This window comes from Dunckerocampus dactyliophorus, chromosome 2, assembly GCF_027744805.1.
Source record: "Dunckerocampus dactyliophorus isolate RoL2022-P2 chromosome 2, RoL_Ddac_1.1, whole genome shotgun sequence".
Classification (NCBI taxonomy): domain Eukaryota; kingdom Metazoa; phylum Chordata; class Actinopteri; order Syngnathiformes; family Syngnathidae; genus Dunckerocampus; species Dunckerocampus dactyliophorus.
In genome coordinates this window covers 17,681,042-17,706,443 of record NC_072820.1, presented here as the reverse complement: position 1 = coordinate 17,706,443, position 25,402 = coordinate 17,681,042, and the positions used below count along the sequence as shown (strand labels likewise).

Here is a 25,402-nt window from a genome sequence, read left to right as displayed (position 1 = left end):
ATTATATACCCAACCTTACCAGGAGGTGGTCAGACCTTTACAACAAAGTATCAGAGCTTCTCCTACAGAAGGGTAGAGTGCATGTTCTTCATATACAGATATAAAGTAAGAACACAAATGTTTTTCAGTTAATAAAAAAATAAATGGCTTGGCTGGCGACCAGTCCAGGGTGTACCCCGCCTCTCGCCCGAAGTCAGCTAAGATTGGCTCCAGCATACCCCTGCGACCCAAGTGAAGATAAGTAGCATAGAAAATGGTTGGATGGAAACAAATAAATAAACGGGACTACAAAGTATCGGAAAACAATTGGAAACATTTTTTAACCAAAGTGGATTATTCTCATCTTTTTTTGGTTATCCTTTTAATGAGAAACTTGTATGAACATAAAAAACTCCAAAAGAGTCAGTGCCTCAGCAGCCATGAACCTCACCGCACATCACTGCCTAGACTGTACCCGTGGGTAAAAACAAAACATTTATAGTTTAGTAAAAGGAATTACTTGGACCATTTGTAGTGTAGTAATTCACATACCTGGCTCGAATGCAAGTGCTTAATTATTTGTCATTGTCCTTTGTTCAGAGTGTTCCAAAGTAAAATACAGCAGACCACATTCAGGGTTAGTCTATTTTATGACTAATGAAAGGAGGGGTTCAAGATGCACTAGCCCAGAATATATTCTCAGGAGCAGTCTTGAACAGGGGTCCTGATGCCATTCATCAATCCATCTATTTCTATGCCGCTTAATCTCACTAGGGTTGCGGGTATGCTGGAACCTATCCCAGCTGACTTTGGCTGAGAGGCGGGGTACACCCTGGACTGGTTGCCAGCCAATCACAGGGCACATATAAATGATAAAGAAACAATCATTCACACTCCCATTCATACCTATGGACAATTTAGAGTCTCCATTTAACCTAACATGCAGGTTTTTGGAATGTGGGAGGAAACCGGAGTACCCGGAGAAAACCCACGCACGCACGGGGAGAACATGCAAACTCCACACAGATGCCTGGTGCCACCCATTTGTATAAATCATGCATCATCATGTATTGTCAATGTCAATAACAGCCTTTGAAAGACATTGCCAACATGACATTTGCATGTATAAAAGTGAGAAAAATAAAGCTAAAAAGAAAAGCACTCGGAGAGCGCAGACCTCCGCCGAGCGCCATAGTTGCCCCATATTGTGATTTACGCCATAAATATTAGTCCTACATTTATTTTATCTACATATTTAGATTGCTAATGTTAAACGTTAGCATGCTAACATTGAGCATAATAGTGGTATATGTGTTTATGTATGTGTGTAGCTATGAAAATGGCTAAAAATGCTACTATGCTAATGTTAACGTGCTAGCAATGCTAACATGACAACGTTCGCATGCTAACACCTAGCATGATAGTGCAACGTACCGGGAAGGCTAAATGTCATATGCCTATGACTAACAATCAGCCTTTAACATCATTGTGGGCTGCTACACCAGGACTAACTACATCAATCAACTGCCTATGTGAGCAAACATCTCTCCAACAAGTAATTAAGTCTTTCTCTTTTTCTGCTCCATGTGCAGGACGAGCTTACCGCCGCTGTGACAGCAACGGAACATGGGAGCTCTCCACGGCCAACAACAAGACATGGGCCAATTACAGTGAATGTGCAAGGTTCCTTTCCCATTACAACCAGAACCACGAGAAGGTAAGTGCCGTCTGTCATTGTGTCGCTCTCTGGTAGACTTTACAGTGGTGCTGCGCTGGTTTAGGCTACCATTAATAAAAGCCTTTGTACATTGTCATCTAGAGTCACTTTTAAGTAGAGTTTAAACCCCTGATGAGAGGAAGGGCAATGGTAGCTCTTTGTGTTGCGCTCCAATTAGGAAAATGTCTTGCTGTAGTATTGCAAGCAGTAACACAATGGTCTCAGCTAAAAACTTTCTATAGCTAAAAATAGAACTGAATTGAGGACACGATGAGTCCTTTTCACACCACTTCTGCAACCTACAATAAAAAAATACATTCTTACCCTATACTGGTTTTGCACTTGCTCTTTGCATTACTATTATGTAAGTTCAAAGCAGTATTGATGTTTCATGACTGTTGTAGGATTCCTCAAACTTTTATTTGAGGGTTTCTTTCCGCTTTACTTCAGCTCCACGGATGATCAGTTATAAAGCCTCACAGTCGGGGTTCCACTTTACCTCTGGTGTTGTTCAAATAGTTCTAAAGCATAAAATTAGACTTCCAGGTTATTGAAAATCTTAACAAAAAAACAACAAAAAAACCTTGCTCCGATATAGCTTGCAGGGCAGCTTGGATTGGTGCGTATGATATGTAATCTTGTGGTTAGCATGTTGGCCACACGGTCAGGAGATCGGGAAGACCTGGGTTCGAATCTCCCTTGAGTTTGCATGTTCTCCCCGTGCGTGCGTGGGTTTGCTCCGGGTACTCCGGTTTCCTCCCACATTCCAAAAAGATGCATGTTAGGTTAATTGGCGAGTTAAATGTTAGAGTGAATGGTTGTTTGTATATATATGCCCTGCGATTGACTGACGACCAGTCCAGGGCATACCTCGCCCGAAGTCAGCTGGGATAGGTTCCAGCATACCCGCGACCGTAGCGAGGATAAGCGGCATAGAAAATGGATGGGAAATGTAATCTCCCACTCACCCTGTAGCGCTACAAATTGAAACCGTTGCAGCAGTTGTCAATTTTGTGATTCAGTTGTTGAGCATAGTGTACTTTGAGGAGATAGAAGCAGCAACTTGTGCTGAAATAGATGGCAAGTTTGTAAACAACATCGACCCCAGAAGAGATTTGAGTGGATGTTGCCACAGCGGTAGTTTTAGCAGGAACTAGAAGACATCCTGATGGAACAGACAGATGCTTTCACTCCTCCTAATGACTGGCTGTAGCCTATGAAAAAGCATTTGCCGCCATTCACTCCCGAAATGCCCCCAAAATGGACATAGCCTATTTTTAAAACACTAAGCCAGGGGTGTCCAAAGTGCAGCCAGTGCAGACATTCTCAAAATGTAATTTAGCAAGAAAACCAAAAATAAAAAAATAAAAAAATTCCAACCAAAATGCAAAGTCAAAATATTAAGAGAAAAAAGTTGCACTCTAACAAGAAAATATCCATCCATTTTCTATACCGCTTCATCCTCATTAGGGTCGCGGGGGCATGCTGGAGCCTATCCCAGCTGACATCGGGCGACAGGCGGGGTACACCCTGGACTGGTCGCCAGCCAATCGCAGGGCACATATGGACAAACAACCATTCACACTCACAATTTAGAGTCGCCAATTAACCTCACCTGCATGTTTTTGGGAATGTGGGAGGAAGCCGGAGTGCCCGGAGAAAACCCACGCGCACACGGGGAGAACATGCAAACTCCACACAGAAATGCCCAGGGGAGAATCGAACCCAGATCTTCCTGATCTCCAGGCTGTTCCTGTATTGGCCAATGTGCTAACCACTAGACCACCGTGCGGCCTTACAAGAAAATATAAGAAAATATAATTATATATAAACTTTAGTCATTTCAGTAGTATAAGAGTTCAAATTAGGGTTGTTCGATAATATCGGCCAGCTAATTATCGGCCTGATATTGTATCGTTTGTATCATTTTTTGCCTACATTGAAAACCGATGTCGAGTTTTTACCATCAATGTCGCAGAATTTCAAAATCAACTACATTGGATCATGTAGTTTAATACTGTGCCGCTCACAATCCTGGGAGGAAGAAGTAACTATTTGTTTAGCAATCAGAGTAATGACAGAATGGCCGTTAATGGTGGGGGGTTATCATTCCACAAAACAAAACAACTGTACTCATTTATTTAAGAGTATTGCTACATGACAACAATTTTACTCAAGAAAAAGATATGTCATGTTACACATATCGGTATCGGTTGATATCGGAATCGGAAATTGAGAGTTTGACAACATTGGCATGTCGGTTATCAGCTAAAAAGTCAATATTGGACATCCCTCGTTAATGTATTTAATAAAAAGTGAACGTGTTAGAATTTTTTTTTAAAACAACAGCAGAAATGGAAAAAAAAACAGCGGTTATTTTAGGAGAATAAAGTAAAACTATTAAGAGAAAAAAGCTATATCCTAACAAGAAAGAGAATAAGAGAATAAACTCAAGATATTATGAGGAAAAATAATGTCATTTTAGTAGCATAGAGCTGAAATATTAAAGAAAAGTTCCTTTTTAAAGTCTTATGGCAAGTGAACAAAACAAAAGTTGTAATTTTTTTTATTAGGTTGTGGAAAACAGTTATGTTATGGGAATAAAGTCATAAAATAAAATCAATATTATGAAAAGAAATGTTATGAATGAAATGAAGATTGCTTAAAAAGAAAGTTGAAATATTTGGAAAATGAAAAAAAACAACAATAACAGCAAAAGTGGGGAAAAAAGAGTGAAGTTCGTACTGGTTATATGCATTTTCACCAATATCACAAAGCTGAGATGCAGTTTTTTGTTGAAATATATATAACTTCTTCTAAATGTGTTAGTTTACAAAATACAAAGTGGACCTTGCACCCTTTTATTTTTCAGTATGTGACCCTCGGTGAAAAAAGTTTGCATACCTCTGCTCTAAGCCCCATAATATGTCTCACACGATTAATAAACACATTTTAAATTGTAAAATATATAAAATAAAATAAAAAATCTAACCACCACTAATGAATGATAATGAAAGATTTTCGATAGAACAGATGGAATCAGAACCACGGTCTAGCCTTTATTTTGGTTTGGTAATTCGCATAAGGCATTGACCAGTTGGCTCATGCAGGGATCCGCAACCTGTGACTCCGGAGCCGCAGGCGGCTCTTTTATGCTTCTGCTGTGGTTTGGTTTATGCGTCTGTGTGGTCACTGTGTCGTCTCTTCTGATGCCGTCATGAGCCTTTCAAAGTTCTGTTGTATTGTAGCGTGTGCCATGCCAAAGTGCAAGGGGCAGCGTTTTCTAGTGAGTCAACTTGGTGAGAAACCATGATGATGTCGTTGTTGTTAATGAACAAGATGGACAACTAAACAACATGGCAACTAAAGTGACATAGGGAGTGGTACTGGAACTGTATTTATTGATGTGTTACAACAATTTTATTGGAAATGTTTCTCTGAAATTGGTGGAGAAGGATTAAGAAATGGCTTAAAAAATATGACTAATTGAAAGGTGGCAACAGGTGCGGCTCGTCACTCCGCCAGAAGGAACAGGAAGACAGTAAAGGAACGTGACAGTACACTTAAGGAAACTATATATTTTGTTTTACCTTCAGTTTGTTGGTCAAATAGGTTTTAAGAAATAAAAGAAATTTGAGTGGTGTGCCTCCATTCATTTTAATGGCGAATACTCTTTAGTGCAATTGTATACATACAGCTACATTCAGTACAAATGTGCTTGGATGCCGTAGTGATGACCTGTGGGTTGTGCATAATAAGCCCAGTCCCATTATTGCAGTTTGAATACCTCTGACACATAACCACAGCATCATCTGCAACATTACCTTCAAATGTCATCGCCGTTGTGTGAGAATGTGCTTGCCACTGCACCGTGAAGTTCATCGTTTCATCAGTGACAGATGTGCCCCTAATGACACTCGCCTCAATGGCTTTCTGACACTCCATGTTTGCTACCTAGATTGTTGATCTTGACATTGTCCTAACCAGTGACATTCTCCCAACAGGATGTCTTCCACCGCTTGTACCTCATCTACACCGTGGGTTACTCCATCTCCCTGGGATCGCTCATGGTGGCAGTGGTCATCTTGGGATATTTCCGGTGGGTCAATGCCGTCTGTGTCATTTTTGATAGCTCTCGCCAAGCACCTCCCCAGAGACAGGTCAGAGTCAGTAATGGAAGTTGGATCAATTAGAGAAGGAACCAAAACAGGAAATAAAAAGATGGAGGTGGTGGTACTGCAAATATTAAACAGAGTGAAGAGTATACAGTATTACCCTTTCTGTGAACATAAAACATGCAATAGGTACTAAATTCTATCTTTGACTTTTAGCAGGGTTGAATGCGTGTTTGAGAGTATGCATGTGCCTCAGGCTTCATTGTCTGACATTTAGCCACCTTATTATATTTACACTGTAAAAATACCGACAGTGCTCCAGCACCTTCTTATTTTTCTCTGGCAGTCGACGTACTCCGTGACAACCAAGGTGGTGACAACTCAACTCATAGCGACTGTAGATACAAATAACTTGTCTTGTGGAGAGAGCCATTTGCCAGGGCTTTGAAGTTAAACTTACCATTCTTACCATTCAAAAAACCCTCTTCTTTGTCCATTTCTACTCAGTATTTGTTCCCGCTTGTGGCTCCACATCCACCGCTCCGTTTCCTCAAATTACAGTGTGGGCCAAGAGTCAAACAGTGCATCAGTGCCGATTTCCATGATTTTCCATTAACATATAAGTATATATACAATCCTGATCAAAATCTTAAGACCGGTTGAAAAATTGCTAAAATTTGCATTTTGCACATTTGGATCTTAATGAGGTTTTAAGTAGAGCTACAATATGCAAAAACAAGAAGGGGGACTGAGACAAAAAGCTCTTTGAAAAAGTAATTTATTGAAAACAACAAACTGAAATAGGCTGTTTATCAGCTGATCAAAAGTTTGAGACCACAGGTTATAAAAGGCAAAATCTGCTCAAAATTTTCATTTTCTGTCAGGCATTCACACTGTCATGCCCTCCTGATGGCTAAAGCTAAGAAGCTTTGTCTTTTTGAACGTGGTCGGATTGTGGAGCTGCATAAGCAAGGCTTCTCGCAGCGTGCCATTGCTGCTGAGGTTGGGCGCAGTGAATCAGTCATTCTACATTTTTTTGAAAGACCCTGAGCATTATGGAACAAAAAAGTCAAGTGGTAGACCCAAAAAAATCACACCAGCGCTGAGCTGGAGGATCCGATTGGCTGTCCATCAACACACAGGGCGGTCTTCGACCCAAATTAAGGCCCTTACTGGTGCAGACTGCAGCGCAATAACCATCAGACGGCATCTGCGGGAAAAGGGTTTAAAAAACAAAAAAGGAATTCAAAGACCTCGTCTTCTTCAACGGCACAAAACTGCCCGTTTAGACTTTGCCAGGGAGCATCAAACATGGGACATTGAAAGGTGGAAAAAATGTTTTATTCTCTGATGAGAAAAAATGTAACCTTAACGGTCCAGATGGCTTCCAACGTTACTGGCATGACAAGGAGATCCCACCTGAGATGTTTTCTACCTGGCACAGTAGAGGGCAGTCCATCATGGTCTGGGGTGCTTTTTCATTCAGTGGAACACTGGAGCCTCAGGTGGTGCAGGGTCGTCAAACGGTGGCTGCTTACGTCGAGATGTTGCAGCGGCCATCCTTTATCACTGAGGGCCCTCGTCTGTGTGGTAACAGCTGAGTTTTTCAACAGGACAACGCTGCAGTTCACAATGCTCGCTTGACCAAGGACTTCTTCAGGGAGAATAACATCACTCTTTTGGACCATCCTGCATGTTCCCCTCATTTAAATCCCATAGAGAACATTTGGTGATGGATGGCAAGGGAAGTTTATAAAAATGGCCATCAGTTCCAGACAGTCGATGCCCTTCGTGAAGCCATCTTCACCACTTGGAGCAATGTTCCCACTAGCCTCCTGGAAACACTCGCATCAAGCATGCCCAAAGCCATTTTTGAAGTGATTAACAAGAACGGTGGAGCTACTCATTACTGAGTCCTACTGAGAACATTTTTTGTCCTGGTTTGGAGAGTTTTTTGTTATTTTTTGAGCGATGGTCTTAAACTTTTGATCAGCTGATAAAGAGCCTATTTCAGTTTAATTGTTGTTTTCAATAAATTACTTTTTCAAAATGCTTTTTGTCTCACTCCCCCTTCTTGCTTTTGCATATTTTAGCTCTACTTAAAACCTCATTCAGATCCAAATGTGCAAAATGCTAATTCTAGCAATTTTTCAACTGGTCTTAAGATTTTGATCAGGAGTGTATATGCTATAAATGCTCTTATTATAACTGGGACATTTAATTACGTAATCCCAAATTTGTAAAAATAGTTATGTTTAAAAACCTAATTTTTTACCTTTAACTATGATTTGGAGTGCATGAGAAAGTGGACAGGAAAAAGTACTTCTCTTCCACCACATGGTCATTTATTTGCCAGTATATTGCACACCACAGCAGCAACAGAACCAATGTTGTAATAATGGCCAGGAGCATCAATAGCGCTGCGTTCATTACAGCAAGTATGCATGACTTTCACAACATCTGAGTAGTGCGCCCCACATTTTTAAAGCGCGAGTAGAGGTAGATAAAGCTGCTGCATGCTTGACCACTCATGTTACTTCAAATGCAGCTGCTGACATCTTGTGGAGGATGTTTTTAATTTCTAACTAAATTAGGATTCTGCCTACAACCACGGCGGTTAATGTTTTTTTGACCCGGCACTAATCAGAGACCCTGGCAGTTATTTGCATTTGTAGTTGACACACCCGGCGATTAAAGGAGACTCTTATTAGAGGCCTTAATTTTAAGATTTTAGAACATATTAGTTGTAGAGTTAGGCAAAAAATCTTGTTAGTCAAAAGTCAATGTAGTCTTGCTTATATTTTAGGTATTGCAGTGTAGTAACTATGGTTTAGGTGCATGACATGTCACACCCGTTCCTTAGAGTTAAAAAAAATTCTTACTGCTGCCTTAAAGTAAACTATACATGAGCAGAAATAAAAAAGGAGCTCATACATACGCACGTTCTGTCTATTGTACTGATATTTTTCAGGGCTGATTAATTCAGTCATCCTTGCTTCTTTGGGAGGTGGGGCGGATGGCAAAGGTACTGTTTACTAATATTTCCACAGGAGTGACTCTCACTCCACACAAGTAATTTCAGAAGCCTTTAAGATCGCTCCCGCCAATATGTATGGGCCAGATGACTTTAATAAGTTATCCCTGGGGCCCATCTGACATTCTGGCTCGGTGGTGCAGAAAGCACTCCAGCCACCTCATCATGTCAGCCTGAGGAGACCCCACCACCACCAGCAGCAGCAGCAGCAGCAGCTCCTGAATTTTTTCCAACCAGGGAAAGGAAACATTTCACTTTTCACTAGGGAAATGTGGGATTGATTAGTTGTCACACACCACTTCCAATCAATAGAAAGCCTTGTCAAATATTTACCTCATTAAACAGGCTAGAGAGAGGAATATAAATGTCATTCTATTAAGAAGGAGGATATTGTTGCTTGTGTTTATATTTATATTTACCCACAAATTCTGGTGTATAAACTGCACCAACTAAATTTAGAGGAAAAACCAGATTTGTTCTTATATAAGCCGCACCGGTGTATAATCCGCACGTGTCAACGTCATAAAGTGGCATATTGTGGCACGCTCGAGTCTGTGAGGACCAGGCAGCTCTTTATTTGACAGGAGCCAATCATGAGTGAATAAACTCACGGCAAGCTTGTCATCCCATTGGAAATTGGAGGTCATTACTCAATACAACAGTCTGACTCACAGTTACATCTTACAAACAACATTAAACTCATCACACAGCAACTAACACTCAAATGTTATACCTCAGAAATATAGAAACATGTATTAATACATTTTTATATGCAATAAACAACATTTTAAAGTGTTCCCATAATGCATTTCGGTTGAGAAAACCATTTCATTTGCAATGCTGCTTCTGTCCACCAACCAGAGGAAGCCAGAGGACCAAAAGACAGGGAAACGGTGATGGAAGGAAGTTGACATAATTGCAACGGCCTAATGAATACGTTGCTCAGACCCAACACATTATGGGAAGCCTTTCAAATGTTGGCTTTTTCTTTATTTTAAAGTCACATTGGGATATGTTTCGATATATGTATATAAACCTTTTGAGTATAAATTTGCCATGTGCTGAATTTTGTGCTGTTTCTAAAGTGTCTTTAAAAGATGACACCGTGAGACACCGTGACTGTTATGTTCTTATATTGGGTATACGGTACAGTATACTGACCTCCATTGACAATCAATGGGTTGACAAGCTTGTTGTGAGTGCACTGATAGCTCATGATTAGCCATAAATTAGCCGCAACGCTATATAAGCTGCAGAGTTCAAAGTTTATGAAAAAAGTAGCGGCTTATACACCGGAATTTACAGTGTTTTAGTATTCACAACCCTTCTCTCAAACTTGTGGAACACGTGCTTGCAATTTTGGTTTAATAGCCCACAAATTCCATATTTGTGTGTTTGAAGCACCACTAGATGTCAAGAACGTGTTCTAGTCAGTGTGGAAATCACCTGTCTCGCATTAAGGATCAATCAATAGTGATGATTGAAGTGAGTACGTACTGCAAGCATTTTTGTTACAGTATATCTTCTGAAGGGACAATACTGTAGAAAGTGAACTTCATATATACTTAGTCAGTGTAAAGCTTGTACAGCAGTATACAGTAGACTTACTATCCACTGAAAATTAGTCAACCTGTTATTGTTTAAATAACACAAGTGAGTACAAATTGTGGCTTTGGTGTGAATATTTGGTGTGAGCACCATTACTATTTAGCACTGCCTTAATCGTGGGCATGGAATGCACCAGAGCTGCACGGGTTGTTACTGGACTCATTCATGATGACATTATACCTTCCTTCTTTCCGCTTGAAAGAAGGTGCTCAAGAGGTGCTCAATTGGGTTCAGGTCTGGAGGGAACATACTTGGCCACTCCATCACCTTCACCTTCACCTTCCTTCACCTTCAGCTTCCTCAACAAGGCACTTGTCATCTTGGAGGTGTGTTTGGGCTTCATATCATGTTTTGGCTCAGTTTCCCAAGGGAGGGGATCTTGCTGTGCTTCACAATGGTATAGCACATGTTGGAACTCATGTTTCCCCTCAATGAACCACAGCTTCCCAGTAAAGGCAGCACTCATGCATCCCCAGACCATGACGCTACCACCACCATGCTTGACTTGTCGGCAAGATACAATTATCTTCCTACTCACTTGTGTTGCTAACTGTTTAGACAATAATGGCTGTGTGTTGATAGTACATCTGCTCTGCTATGACTTACTTGACTTAATATCCATGGGTCTCTGTCCCGTGGGTGTCAGTGGAGGCGTCCACAAATTTCCTCCACTTGTGTCTGTCCATGTCACTGGTCTTGGTTTGCCATATACTCTTCTGGCACCATTTTTTATGTCATCTAGCTATTCTGTCTTGGGTCTACCACGTTTGTTGTTGCCTTCAATGATGCCAAAGACCGACTAGTCTAGTGTTATCCTTTCCAAGTTTACTTTCTATACTATTATCCTTTGAGAAGATATACTAAAACAGCTGTACTATATACGGTACTGTACTGACACAGTACTGTACAGTACTGATACAATATACTATACTGTATATATACTGTGTTGTACTGATAATGTATATACGTAAATATATATATATATATATATATATATATATATATATATATACGTATATATATACATACAGTATATATATACATATATACTGTATGTATATATATACGTATATATATATATATATATATATATATATATATATACGTATATATATATATATATATATATATACGTATATATATATATATATATGTCTGTGTAGGCTCTCAGTCGTACAGGAGTTGTCCATCGAGGGAAAGGCTTCTTGAGACGTCATCTGTACTTCTGTGAAGAAGGTGTCGGACGTTTCGCTCCTCATCCGAAGAGCTTCGTCAGCGAACTAATAAGTGCTGGTAGCCTAGGCCTTAAGTACAGTAAGAGTGGGCAGAATTGGTGTGCCAACACCCTCCTTCTATTGGTTCCTTACACTAAGCCTGGGCGGAGTAGTGGTATAATCCTCTCCTGCTATTAGCACCTCCGATAAAAGGGAAGTGTCGCTCCCTGAGTTGGGTATGAATGACTCTGATACTGGCTCGTTAGCATCTATTGTTCTGGCTCGGCACTGGCTCCACCTCATTTGCAAGACTAAGAGCTGTGGGTTTTGGTCTCAGTAACCTGCTGAACACAGGGTCCAAATTAAACCTCAAACCACCATTCCGATTCAATGATGGGTTCTGTTGTTTGACAAAAATAGCTTCCTTTACTCCTTTTTCAAACCATCTGTTTTCTTTGGCCAAAATCTTTACATCGCTGTCCTGAAAAGAGTGATTGGTTGCTTTAAGGTGTAGATGTACTGCTGATTGAGGACCACTCGAATTGTCCCTGCGATGTTGATAAAGCCTTTTTTGGAGCATTTGCTTAGTTTCCCCAATGTAGTGCTCTTTGCATTCCTCATCTTTATAGTGGATGGAATAGACCACATTGCTCTGTTTTTGGTTTGGAGCCTTGGCTTTAGGATGCACTAATTTTTGTCTCAGGGTATTTACTGGTTTGAAATAGGTAGGAATTTTGGCCATAGATACATGGTGTAGCCTCCCCAGGGTATAACCTATGATACATCTGTCTGTCAATTAGTTCTTCCTTCTCTAACTTTTGGAGACAGTCTATGATTTTTTTTTTATACCTACTGGATGGGTCCCTTTTAAGTTGCTCATATGTGTGGGCATCACTAATTACACTTTTTATTTTTTCTTCATAGTCCAATGTGTTGAGAACCACTGTGCATCTGCCCTTATCAGCTGCCCTGGACCAGCTGCCCTGGACCAGCTGATAAGGTGGTTCTCATCTGCCCTTCCAAAAATTCACAAAGAAGGGTTTCCCCTCAGACCCATTGTCTGTAGCATTGACTCTACCACGTACAATGTAGCTAAATATGTAAAAACAGTCTTATCCCCATTGGTAGGCAACACTGATCATCATATAAAGAACACAAAAGGGTTTGTGGTGAGTATCAAAGACCTCAGATTGGAGCCAGAGGAAACTTTGGTGTTTTCTGATGTGACTTCAGCTGCCCTGGTCCAATGTGTTGAGGTTCTCATCTGCCCTTATCAGCTGGTCCAGGACAGCTGGTCCAGGGCAGCTGATAAGGGCAGATGCACAGTGGTTCTCAACACATTGGACTATGAAGAAAAAATAAAAAGTGTAATTAGTGATGCCCACACATATGAGCAACTTAAAAGGGACCCATCCAGTAGGTATAAGAAAGAAACCATAGACTGTCTCCAAAAGTTAGAGAAGGAAGAACTAATTGACAGACAGATGTATCATAGGTTATACCCTGGGGAGGCTACACCATGTATCTATGGCCTTCCAAAAATTCACAAGGAAGGGTTTCCCCTCAGACCCAATGGCTGTAGCATTGACTCTGCCACGTATAATGTAGCTAAATATGTAAAAACATTCTTATCCCCATTGGTAGGCAACACTGATCATCAAATAAAGAACACAAAAGGGTTTGTGGCGAGTATCAAAGACCTCAGATTGGAGCCAGAGGAAACTTTGGTGTCTTATGATGTGACTACACTTTTCACATCTGTCCCCACCTCATCAGCAGTCTCGGTGGTGAGGAAGAGACTGCTCGAGGACTCAACTCTGCATAGGAGAACAAAACTTAGTGCTGACAACATCTGCCAATTATTGGAAATTTGCCTTAACACTACATATTTTCAGTTTAGAGGGAAATTTTACAGACAAATTCATGGTTGTGCTATGGGCTCACCAGTCTCACCCATAGTGGCGAATCTGTACATGGAAGAGATGGAGGAACAGGCTCTCACATCCTTCTCAGGGAGGCACTGGTTTAGATACGTGGATGACACCTTTGTCATAATCAAAAAACAGGAAATTCAGTCTTTCACAGATCACATCAATGCGGTGGACACCAATATCAAATTTACTCGCAAGGACGCTAAAGAGAACCAACTAGCCTTCTTAGACTGCAAGGTAATTATAGGAAAGGACAGACAGCTACTTACAGAGGTCTTTAGAAAGGCCACACACACTGACCAATACCTGCTTTTTGAATCAAACCATCCACTACAACATAAACTAGGGGTTATTAGGACCCTCCAACATAGAGCGGAACAAATACCAACTAGTGCTGAGGGAAGGAAAAAGGAGACACAACATGTCCAGAGAGCACTCTCAACCTGTGGGTACCCGCGGTGGGCTTTTAACAAATGTCAAAAGAAGAGAGTAGGGAAAGAAACCCAAAAGCCCACAGAAGCAAAAAGGAGAGGAGTGGTAGTCCCTTATGTAGCGGGGGTCTCCGAAAAACTCCAGAGGATCTTATGGCAACACAAAATTCCTACCTATTTCAAACCAGTAAATACCCTGAGACAAAAATTTGTGCATCCTAAAGACAAGGCTCCAAACCAAAAATAGAGCAATGTAGTCTATTCCATCCACTGTAAAGATGAGGAATGCAAAGAGCACTACATTGGGGAAACTAAGCAAATGCTCCAAAAAAGGCTTTATCAACATCGCAGGGACAATTCTAGTGGTCCTCAATCAGCAGTACATCTACACCTTAAAGCTACCAATCACTCTTTTCAGGACAGCGATGTAAAGATTTTGGCCAAAGAAAACAGATGGTTTGAAAGAGGAGTAAAGGAAGCTATTTTTGTCAAACAACAGAACCCATCATTGAATCGGAGTGGTGGTTTGAGGTTTAATTTGGACCCTGTGTTCAGCAGGTTACTGAGACCAAAACCCACAGCTCTTAGTCTTGCAAATGAGGTGAAGCCAGGGCCGAGCCAGAACAATAGACGCTAACGAGCCAGTATTAGAGTCGTTCATACCCAACTCAGGGAGCGACACTCCCCTTTTATCGGAGGTGCTAATAGCAGGAGAGGATTATACCACTACTCCGCCCAGGCTTAGTGTAAGGAACCAATAGAAGGAGGGTGTTGGCACACCAATTTCGCCCACTCTTACTGTACTTAAGGCCTAGGCTACCAGCACTTATTAGTTCGCTGACGAAGCTCTTCGGATGAGGAGCGAAACGTCCGACACCTTCTTCACAGAAGTACAGATGACGTCTCAAGAAGCCTTTCCCTCGATATATATAGATATAGATATGTGTGTGTGTGTGTCACAGAAACTAACCGTTCTACCTTGTCTTTTTGGACAGACGATTGCACTGCACCAGGAACTACATCCACATGCATCTTTTCGTGTCCTACATGCTGAGAGCTGTAAGCATCTTCGTGAAGGACGTGGTGCTGTATTCGGGATCTGCCTTGGAGGTGGAGGAGCGTGTCACAGTGGAAGATCTCAAGTCCATCACTGAGGCTCCCCCGTCCAACAAAGCCCACTTTGTAAGTGCAGTACATTCCAAATGGTCAGATGTATTATCAGTGTGGTTATGTGTTGGCAGCACATTTGTCATGCACATGTGTAGAGAGAGGTGTGAAGCATAGTGAGCCTTCTAGGAGGATGTGATCTTTTTTTTTGCAACGTCTCACCTGCCCGGGCTGGAGCAAATAAAACGTTTTTGTCAGCAAGCCAAGCATTTACAAGGCTTGGCTTTTCCTCCTTCTCCTGTCAAGCTGCAGCTTAAACTGTGTGCTTTTCACGCATGTGTGAATATGCAAGCAAATACCTACGTTCACTCGGTACTTGTGTATATTCTGCAGGCTTACACAAAGTGCTTCACAAGAAAGTGCTGCAAAATTAAGGCTTTGCGGAATATTCCCCATTGTTTTTGATCAAACTGCCTAAAACACCCCATTCCCTATTATATACAGAATATCAGTCGGAGTACTTAATTTTTTATCTTTGTGGGTAATGTGGTATTTTACGTGTGGGCGTAGACTCAGAACAATACTTTATAGTGTTTAACTTTATAGTGTTTAAGGTGCATACATATAGTGTACAATACAACAGCTCATAAATAACATAAGTGAGTTACACCATGTCTTAAAAGTTTGACACTAGTTTAGTATCTAAGGCAGGGGTCAGCAACATGTGGCTCGGGACCCACATGCAGTTCTTCAGCCTCTATGTTGCAGCTCACTTCACCGAGCTCAGTGATTTTTTTTTTTTACATCAAAGTGGGGGAGATGTGCATTTTCGAAAAGAGTTTGAAATATCCGACTCACCGCAAGTCCGTGAATTCATCTAGACTGCTTTCTGACTGCTGATTGGATGAGCACGAGAAAAGCGGAGGGGGGCCAGTGTGTGCAGTGAGAGACGAATAAGACGTCCTGTTGAGTGTGCTACCCCCGCGGTAAGCTATTCATACCCATTAATATACATCCCTAGAAAAAAAATCTTGAAATGAAAATAGAGAGTTTAATTCTGAATAGACATATTCCTTTGCCTTCACTGCCAATGACGCTGGATTACCCGTGTGCTTGATTAATTGTTCATAAAATATCACACCATTTATTCTCCTAATTAAAAAATAAACTGGAAATTAAAGAAATACTGTACCTCTCTCTGAAAAGACAGTCAAGGACAGGACCAATAGAATGGCAACAAACATCACCAGTAGACAAACTGGCAAACTGATGACATTAATTCAGCGCAAGCATATTCAATTGCCTGTGATAAGTCAAGTGATGTAAACGATACTGAGCAGACAGCACTGATAAAAAAAAAACTCTGATGTTTTTTTTATGTTAAAGTAGACTACGTTTTGTTTTTGGTTGACACAAATACGGGAACGACTTAAAAAGACATACGTATAGTTCAGTGTTTAAATTATTTCAAATTAGGCCTATAAACACACTTTGCACTTCTGTTAGTTGAATTCTGTTGTTTTTTTTAAATAGAGGTTATAATCTGTGTAATGTTTTGCGACTTAAGACTATTTAAGACTTAAGACTAACAAGTGAATTTCCCCGCTGTGGGATAAATAAAGTACAAATACTATTTTTCTTTGCCAGAAGAGGAGGCAAAATGGCTCTTTTGATGGTAAATGTTGCCGATCCTTGATCTAAGGGGTAAATACAGATAGTCACGACACATGACACAATAAAGACCATCAGTAATCATCTCAGAGTGGCCTCTAATAACAACGTAGCGGCATGACAACAAGCACAACTGGAGCAGAATCGATGTATGGTTGACCAAATCGGCCGGCTCTCCTAGGGAGTTGTCCTCTGTTCATTCTGTCATTACAATAGATGATTGTGGTAAATGGATCACAATTACTTCAATCCCAAATCATGTATGAATAGACACAGTGGTGTTTGTTACTTAAGCGTTACACAACATGTACACCCACATTCTCATTAGGGCTATAAAGCACATCACAGACAATGATATCAATCATAGGCTTGGGAAAGACTTGTACTTTTGATTCTATGTGTTTATTTTATTGTCTGTCCACTTACGACTGGCGAGGACATATTCCCAGACTTCCCCACCCCTTCAAAAACAACCGTTTGTGTCTTGTCTTGGGTGCGATCTCAGCTGTTGTCATTCACCAGCTTTAATGAAGTCTTACATTTTTGGAGTAAGCAATTTATTGCAAACCAGCATTAAAGTGAAATAGGCTGTTCATCAGCTGATCAAACGTTTAAGACCGCAGACTTTAAAAGCCAAAATCTTGGCAAAAATGTGGATTTAACGTCATTTTCTGTGAGGCATTCACACTGTCATGATCTCTTAATGGCAAAGGCAAAAAAGCTTTCTCTCTTTGAACGGATTGTTGAGCTGCATAAGCAAGGCTTCTCGCAACGCGCCATTGCTGCTGAGGTTAGATGCAGTAAGACAGTCATTTTAAATTTCTTAAAAGGTCCTGAGGTTTATGGAACAAAAAAGTGTGGTAGACCCAAAAAAATGCCACCGGCACTGAGACAAAGGATCCAATTGGCTGTCCATCAAGATATGAGACAATCCTCTGCCCAAATGAAGGTTGTTACTGGTGTTGAGTGCAGTCCAATTATCATCAGACAACAACAGAGACGGGTTTTAACAACAAAGGTCTTGTTGTTAACAAAGGCGTCTCCTTCAAAGCCACAAAATGTGGAATTTGGAATTTGAATTTGCATGAGAGCACCAAACATCAAATATTGAAAGGTGGAAGAAAGTTTTATTCTCTGATTTAAAAAATGTAACCTTGATCCTGATGGCTTCCAACATTACTGGCATGACAAGGAGATCCCACTTGAGATGTTTTCCACACGGCACAGTGGGTGATCAGGGTCTGAGGTGCTTTTTCTAATAACAGAACAATGGAGCTTCAGGTTGTGCAGGGGCATCAAAAGTATAAATACGTTGTTGGGATGGGGCGTTCGTGTTTATAAAAACGTATAAATACATCTTTGGTATTGAATGAGTTAAGTGTACATATTTCTGTTGTCTTTCTGCAGATTGGCTGCAAGGCAGCTGTAACCTTGTTCATGTACTTCCTGGCCACCAACTACTACTGGATCCTGGTGGAGGGTCTGTACCTGCACAGCCTGATCTTCATGACCTTCTTCTCGGACCGAAAGTACCTGTGGGGCTTCACTCTGATCGGATGGGGTGAGTTTTTGGATGCTGTAGTTACTAGATGCATCAAGCAGTCAGAAGAGAAATGCAAGCGTGTTTCCCATACATCCATTTGTAGGTGGCGCCACAGCACAAATGGACCACCATGAATAGGTTTTGCCCTACCTGTTCGCCCTCGCACATCATAATGGGGCTGTCTGTGAATGGAGCTTGTTGTTGTAACTTTGTACAGTCGATGGCATTGTAACTCCGCTTCTTAATACACGTCATATGCACCTGGGCTGCCAGAGAATAAGAGGACATAGCAGGAGGGATCAGTAGTTCCAACTTAGCGCTTTTGCCAATACCGTAATCCCTTGTCGGGTTGCTAACTCGTCAATCGCGATCCACTAATGGATATTTGGGACTTGCCCAGTCGATTGCGAGGATATTAGGAAAAAAGTGTATTAACACATCAGTGCCGTCCCCTCCTGGAGACTGACCAACAGGCACGCATTTGGTCCACTGAACACGCCCGTACGCCTCGCCACTGTCCAACCTGCAAACCCCAGCCAGGAGCCCAATCCCCAAAACCCAGCCGGAGGTACCAGCACACATTCACCGGCTGGCTCCGTCGCGCAAGCAACAAGCGTTGCGCAAGCAGCTTGCAGAGATTAAGAGAGAGAGGCAGAGAGGGAGTGACAGAACACAGCGATGCGCCTGTGCACACAACCGTAATTATTGCGCATTAATATGGCTCGAAATCTGCCTTTGCTACCTTAAAGTTAAGGCGCAAATATAACTCCATACAATTCTTCCAGCTTCGTCTTATTAAGGCTGACTGTTATAAGGCATTGACCAGCCCGTCTCTCCTCAACCACCATCGCTCGTCCACGACAACAAGCTAAATAGAGTTGTGGTTTGCTTACGGAGCTGGAGCCACAACCCCGACGAAGATCCACTAAATCCACATCCGAAGACGTTGCTTTAACGTGCTAGCCCCACAAGATAGTTTTTATACCATGTGTTGGTATGAAACACATATACAGACCCTTTCCAAAAAATTAGAATGTCATAGAAAATTTGTTTAATTTACATAATTCCATTCAAAAAGTTAAAGTTTCATAGATTATAGATTCAGGGCCCACAATTTAAACGATTTCAAGTATTTATTTGTTTATTTTTACATAATTTGGGCTTCTAGCTCATAAAACCCACGAAAGCAGGAATTCAAAAAATTAGAATACTGTGAAGAAATCAGCCCAAATTTTGCAGAGCATGAATGTTTTAGTGTCACACACTAATCATCTACTAAAATCAAATCACCTGCACAGGCTTCCCCAGGTGTCATTAAATTGCTTCAGTTTGGTTCAATTGTCTCAGTTGGGTTCAATATGGGGAAGACTGCAGACATGACAACTGGCCAGAAGACCATCATTACCCTCCATAGGATGGGTAAGCCACAAAAGTTCATAGCTAAGGAGGCTGGTTGTTCAGAGTGCTGTGTCCAAGCATATCAATGGAAAGTCTAGAGGAAGGGCAAAATGTGGCAGGAGAAGATGCACCCGCAAAAGAGATGACCGTGGGCTTCAGCGGATTATCAAACAGAGAAGATTCAAGAATCTGGCAGAGATCCAGAAAGAGTGGAATGAGGCGGGAGTCACAGCTTCAAAAAACACCACATTCAGACGCATCCGGGAGATGGGCTACAACTGTCGGGTTCCTCGGGTCAAGCCACTTCTGAACCTGAGCCAACGTACGAAGCGTCTCCACTGGGCCAAGGAGAAGGACTGGACTGTTGGCCAGTGGTCCAAGGTCCTCTTTTCCGATGAAAGTAAAGTGTGCCTTTCATTTGGGAATCAAGGTCCAAGGGTTTGGAGGAAGACGGGTGAGGAACAGAACCCAAGCTGCCTGAGGTCCAGTGTGAAATATCCACAGTCCGTCATGATTTGGGGTGCAATGTCCGGTGCAGGTGTTGGTAAACTCTGCTATCTTAAATCCAAGGTCACTGCAACAGTCTACCAGAATGTTTTAGAGGATCTGTATGGAGATGCAGATTTCATCTTCCAGCAGGACCTGGCCCCTGCCCATACCGCCAGAAGCACCAAAACCTGGTTTGATGCCCATGCCATCACAGTGCTTGACTGGCCAGCCAACTCACCGGACCTAAACCCCATTGAGAATCTATGGGGTATTCTCAAGAGGAAAATGAGGGGCACCAGACCCAACAACAAAGAAGAGCTGACAGCAAGCATCAAGGAAATCTGGGCTTCCATAACTCCCAGGCAATGCCACAGGCTGATTGCTTCAATGCCACGTCGCATCGAGGCAGTGATTAAGGCAAAGGGATTCCCAACCAAGTATTGAAGATTGACATATTGTTTTGAAAGTACCATATTTTGATTGATTTGATGTGATCCTAATTTCTTTCTTTTTTCCTGCAAAAACTGAGAAGTAAATGGTGATTTCTTCACAGTATTCTAATTTTTTGAATTTCTGTTTTCGTGGGTTTTATGAGCTGGAAGCCCAAATTACGTAAAAATAAACAAACACTTGAAATCGTTTAAATTGTGGGCCCTGAATCTATAATCTATGAAAGTTTAACTTTTTGAATGGAATTATGGAAATGAAACAACTTTTCCATGACATTCAAATTTTTTGGAAAGGGTCTGTATGTATATATATATATATATATATACTGTATATACATATAGACCATACATATACATATAGAATATACATATATACATATAGAAAAGGTTGGTGACCACTTATATACAGTATTTAGCTACTATTCAGAACCCTCCAGATTCAGTTTTTCAAAGAAGTGACTTTTTCTCATGTTATTGAACACTTTGCTCTTTGATTTATTGCTTCTTCTCAGGTTTTTTGCTCTCTTTTTTATCTCCCATAGCGTTAATAAAAATGTCATGTGCATGTGTCATGGCCAATTATGCAAATTAGACAACATCAACTAGACTCCCACCCATCCCCACACCACCCCTGCCCTCGCAACCCACTGCAACAAATACACTGCAGTCCTGTGGGAAACACTGCGAGCTATGGTTGCATTGATGAGCCTCACAGCGCCTGCATTGTACACACTGTGCGTATTGTTTACATTAGCACAGCGCATACAATGTGGATGCTGTGTTGTTATCCCATTGCCTCTGCCTGGATGAACAAACACAGTCTTTAAAAGCTTCTTGGTGTTATTTATTCAAATATTTTTATTTTGCAGGCGTCCCGGCTATGTTTGTGAGCGTCTGGGCGACAGTGAGGGCCACATTTGCAGACACAGAGTGAGTCACATATGACAACTGCACCTGATCACTCCACAGTGTTTTTAGAGTTACCCGAGTCTCTGTACAGCTTGTAAAGAAGTACACATTTCCTATCCACTGAAAATGACTCAACACACAACCGTTATTGTAAGATAATTGTGTCTTGGATACAGTTAAGCATGGTGGTGGTAGGGACGTAGTATGGTGGTAGTATGTGAGACTTCAACACACGTTTTTCTGTTTTCCGTGCATTCTAAAGCTATGAAAACAGCTAAAAAGAGACAGCTAAGAATGCATGTAATGTAATGCAACTAATCCGCCTATGAATCCTTCTGAAAAAACCTTCAAAGACCGTCAACAACGCTCCATTTACATCATGTTATCTGCATATTAACCAAGCTGCTGTGACATTGTTATTATTATTGTTATTAACATTGTCACACCAAAGAACTACTTTACTGGATACTGACACACTCGCCACACTACACCGGCTAGCGACTAGCCGACTAGCGACTAGCTTCACCACACATCAGGCCACTACTGAAAGGTAATGCTAATGCTGCTTTGTTTTTGTTTTTGAGTTTGGAAAAGTTAACTGTGTAGGTATTCCTTTCTATGTTGCTATGTGAAATTGGAAGTATGAAGAAATATGGAAGTTCCAGGAATGCTTAAAACAACCAAAGTATGGCAAAATACTGTTAGTATTACATGTTATCATGAATGAATTAAATCTTCAGAACACACAGAACAGAGAAACACGTGTGCTCATGTCTCACATAATGATTGGGGATGATGGCCAAAAATGTTTTTTAAAGTGCAGTTTACCTTTAACGGGAAACATGCGTTCCAACATGTACTGTGACACTGTGAAGCAGAGCATGACCCCCTTTCTTGCGAAACTGGGCCAAAAGATGATAAGGGGCCCAAACACACCTCCACGATGATAAGTGACTTGTTGAGGAAGCTGAAGGTGAAGGTGATGGAGTGGACGAGTATGTCTTCCTCCAGACATGAACCCAACTGAGCACCTATGGAGCATCCTCAAGCAGAAGGTGGAGGAGTGCAAGGTGCCTCTCATCCATAAACTCTACCACTAATGTCATCATGATGATGTCATTCCATGCCCAAGAGGATTAGGGCAGCGCTACATAACAATGGTACTCACACTAAATATTCACACCAAGGACACAATGTGGACATTTACTGTGAGGTGTACTCACTTGTGTTGGCAGCTATTTGGACAGTAATGGCTGCATGTTGGCTCATTTTCAGTGGCTCGTAAATCTACTACGGCTGGACAAGCCGTACACTGACATACTGACACTGATGAACTTTAAAGTATATCCAAGTTTATCTTCGATAATATTGTCCATTGAGAAGATCGTAAAAAACTGCCAGTTTTCCAAGGTAGGGGATCATGCTCTGCTTCAAAGTGCCAAAGTACATGTTGGAATGTGTTTCCCTCAATGAACAGCAGCTGCAGCAGTGCACGGCAGCACTCGTGCAGCCCGAGACCATGATGCTGGACTGTAGACAAGACACAATTATCTACTCACTTGTGTTGCCAGTTGTTTGGACAATAATTGCTGTGTATTGACTTGTTTTCAGTGGATAGTAAATATGTAATGTTATTAGAAGCTGTACACTGACTACTCTGAAGTATAGTACTTCCAAATGGCATTTCTCCAGTATTGTCTCTTGAGAAGATATAAAGGTTATCCAAATGTGAGGGGTGTAGCGGCTTTTGTGAACCTGTTAGTGATTTCTGTCAAACAGTAATCATTGGTGCTAAGAGACTTCTATTGACATGCTAATGATTCTTTAAAGGACTAATGTGACATTCACAGACAGGCGAAAGGTTCACGCTAAATTATCGTGAATCATGTTGTTTATCTCACACTTGTCCCTGTTTCCTCACTCACCTTTTGCAGGTGTTGGGATTTAAGTGCAGGCAATTTGAAATGGATATATCAGGTGCCTATTCTGGCAGCTGTTGTGGTGAGTACACACACACACACACACACACACACGCACCCTGTCGTGAAAGAAATGACTGGTATTTAATATCTCCTGCTGTATTACTGCTGCTGCTGCTCATTATGACCCCTCAAATTATGCATATTTCCTCTTGCAGGTCAATTTTATCTTATTTCTGAACATCATTAGAGTCTTGGCAACCAAACTTCGAGAGACAAATGCTGGAAGGTGCGACACAAGACAGCAGTACAGGTATGAACATGACGCCGATGATGATTTGTTTGATATTTTTCTAACAGCTGCACTAGCCTTGCCACCTTCCATCCATCCAATCATTTTCTATGCCGCTTATCCTCATTAGGGTCACGGGGTATGCTGGAGCCTATCCCAGCTGACTTGGGGTGAGAGGCAGGGTACACCCTGGACTGCAACAGCCTTGCCACCTGCACAGTATAATTAGTGTTGAAGTGCATGGCATCGTACTGAGGGTTGTTTATTACTGAGAGTGTTTTTCCTCACTCATTTTGCCTACAAATACTTCTCAGTATGATACAATGCAGTTCTACATTACTGGAAAATCCAACAACAAAAATAAAACATACTGTTCATTTAATACTTCCCAGAGAATGATCTTTGTAACGTATAATACTTGAAAATAGCAAACCAAGTCCTATATATCCTGAATCAACAGATTAAAACACGGTTCAGGACCACAAATCTGAATGAAATAATATTTGTAAAAGAAAAAAAGAAAAAATCCAAAAGGTTGCCCATAGTCTAATAATTTAAAACTTTCTAAACTTTGTTAAATATGTGTCCAGAATAATAATAGTAGAAGAATAGTAATGATGTAGTAAATTGTTTAAATAACATTTAAATATTTAAAATTACAAAATCTTTTTGTTCTAGGCTTTTTACCCATTAAACTACGGGTCTCAAACTCAAACTTACCTGGGGGCCAATTGCGGTAGAGTCTGGGTGAGGCTGGGCCACATCAAATATTCACACCGGAATCACGTTTCAACCAAGTGACTAACTTGTCAACAAACGCTACCGAAAGCTGTCACGAGCATGAACTATGGTGGGCCTTAAGTGGTAATAAATATCAAAAATAAGTATAAAATATATATTATTGTGGTGGTCTTACCCAAGAGATGACTTCAGCTTGCTTCTACTTCACCATCACACAGCAACTGAACACGTGACAGGTGGATAACATACATACATACACATACACATACATACATACTACTACTGTAGTGAATCATTAATAAATAACTAAATAGAAAATAACTTGTTTTGCAAAGGTTACAGAACTACTCACTTTTGCAACACCAGTGGCAAAAACATCTTCGGGATTATAAATTTTCATTGTTAAAGGAGGGTTTTTTTTTAACTGTTTTTCTTACCATTACAGAAAGCTGCTGAAGTCCACGTTGGTGCTGATGCCGTTGTTTGGTGTGCACTACATCATATTCAATGCCATGCCATACACAGAAGTTTCTGGAATCCCTTGGCAAATCCAGATGCACTATGAGATGCTCTTCAACTCCTTCCAGGTAAACAGACCTTGCTCATAATTCAAATTTTAAAGACACTTCTCCATGCTATTGCACGTGAAGGAGCTTTTGACTGGTACTTCAAAAGGTACATTATATTTTACCATTATAGTTGAAACTTTAGAGACATGTTTCCATGTTAAAGAATGAGAAGGTGTCTCAACACTTTTGACTGGCACTGTAAAAGGTCAATGGTTTATTAGTGCTTTCTTTTCTAGGGCTTCCTTGTGGCAATTATATACTGTTTTTGCAACGGGGAGGTAAGGAG

At 41.1% G+C, this 25,402-nt stretch overlaps 1 protein-coding gene across 1 annotated transcript in view; it reads left to right on the top strand.

The window, feature by feature from the left end:
- pth1r (parathyroid hormone 1 receptor) overlaps positions 1 to 25,402 on the top strand; it is a 64,634-nt gene that overhangs the window by 36,078 nt on the left and 3,154 nt on the right. Inside the window, exons 4-12 of the mRNA XM_054768696.1 lie at positions 1,572 to 1,696; positions 5,701 to 5,795; positions 15,025 to 15,211; positions 18,215 to 18,368; positions 21,556 to 21,616; positions 23,530 to 23,596; positions 23,733 to 23,827; positions 24,993 to 25,134; positions 25,353 to 25,394. Coding sequence (XP_054624671.1) covers positions 1,572 to 1,696; positions 5,701 to 5,795; positions 15,025 to 15,211; positions 18,215 to 18,368; positions 21,556 to 21,616; positions 23,530 to 23,596; positions 23,733 to 23,827; positions 24,993 to 25,134; positions 25,353 to 25,394 — 968 coding nt within the window. The remainder of the gene's footprint in view (positions 1 to 1,571; positions 1,697 to 5,700; positions 5,796 to 15,024; positions 15,212 to 18,214; positions 18,369 to 21,555; positions 21,617 to 23,529; positions 23,597 to 23,732; positions 23,828 to 24,992; positions 25,135 to 25,352; positions 25,395 to 25,402) is intronic.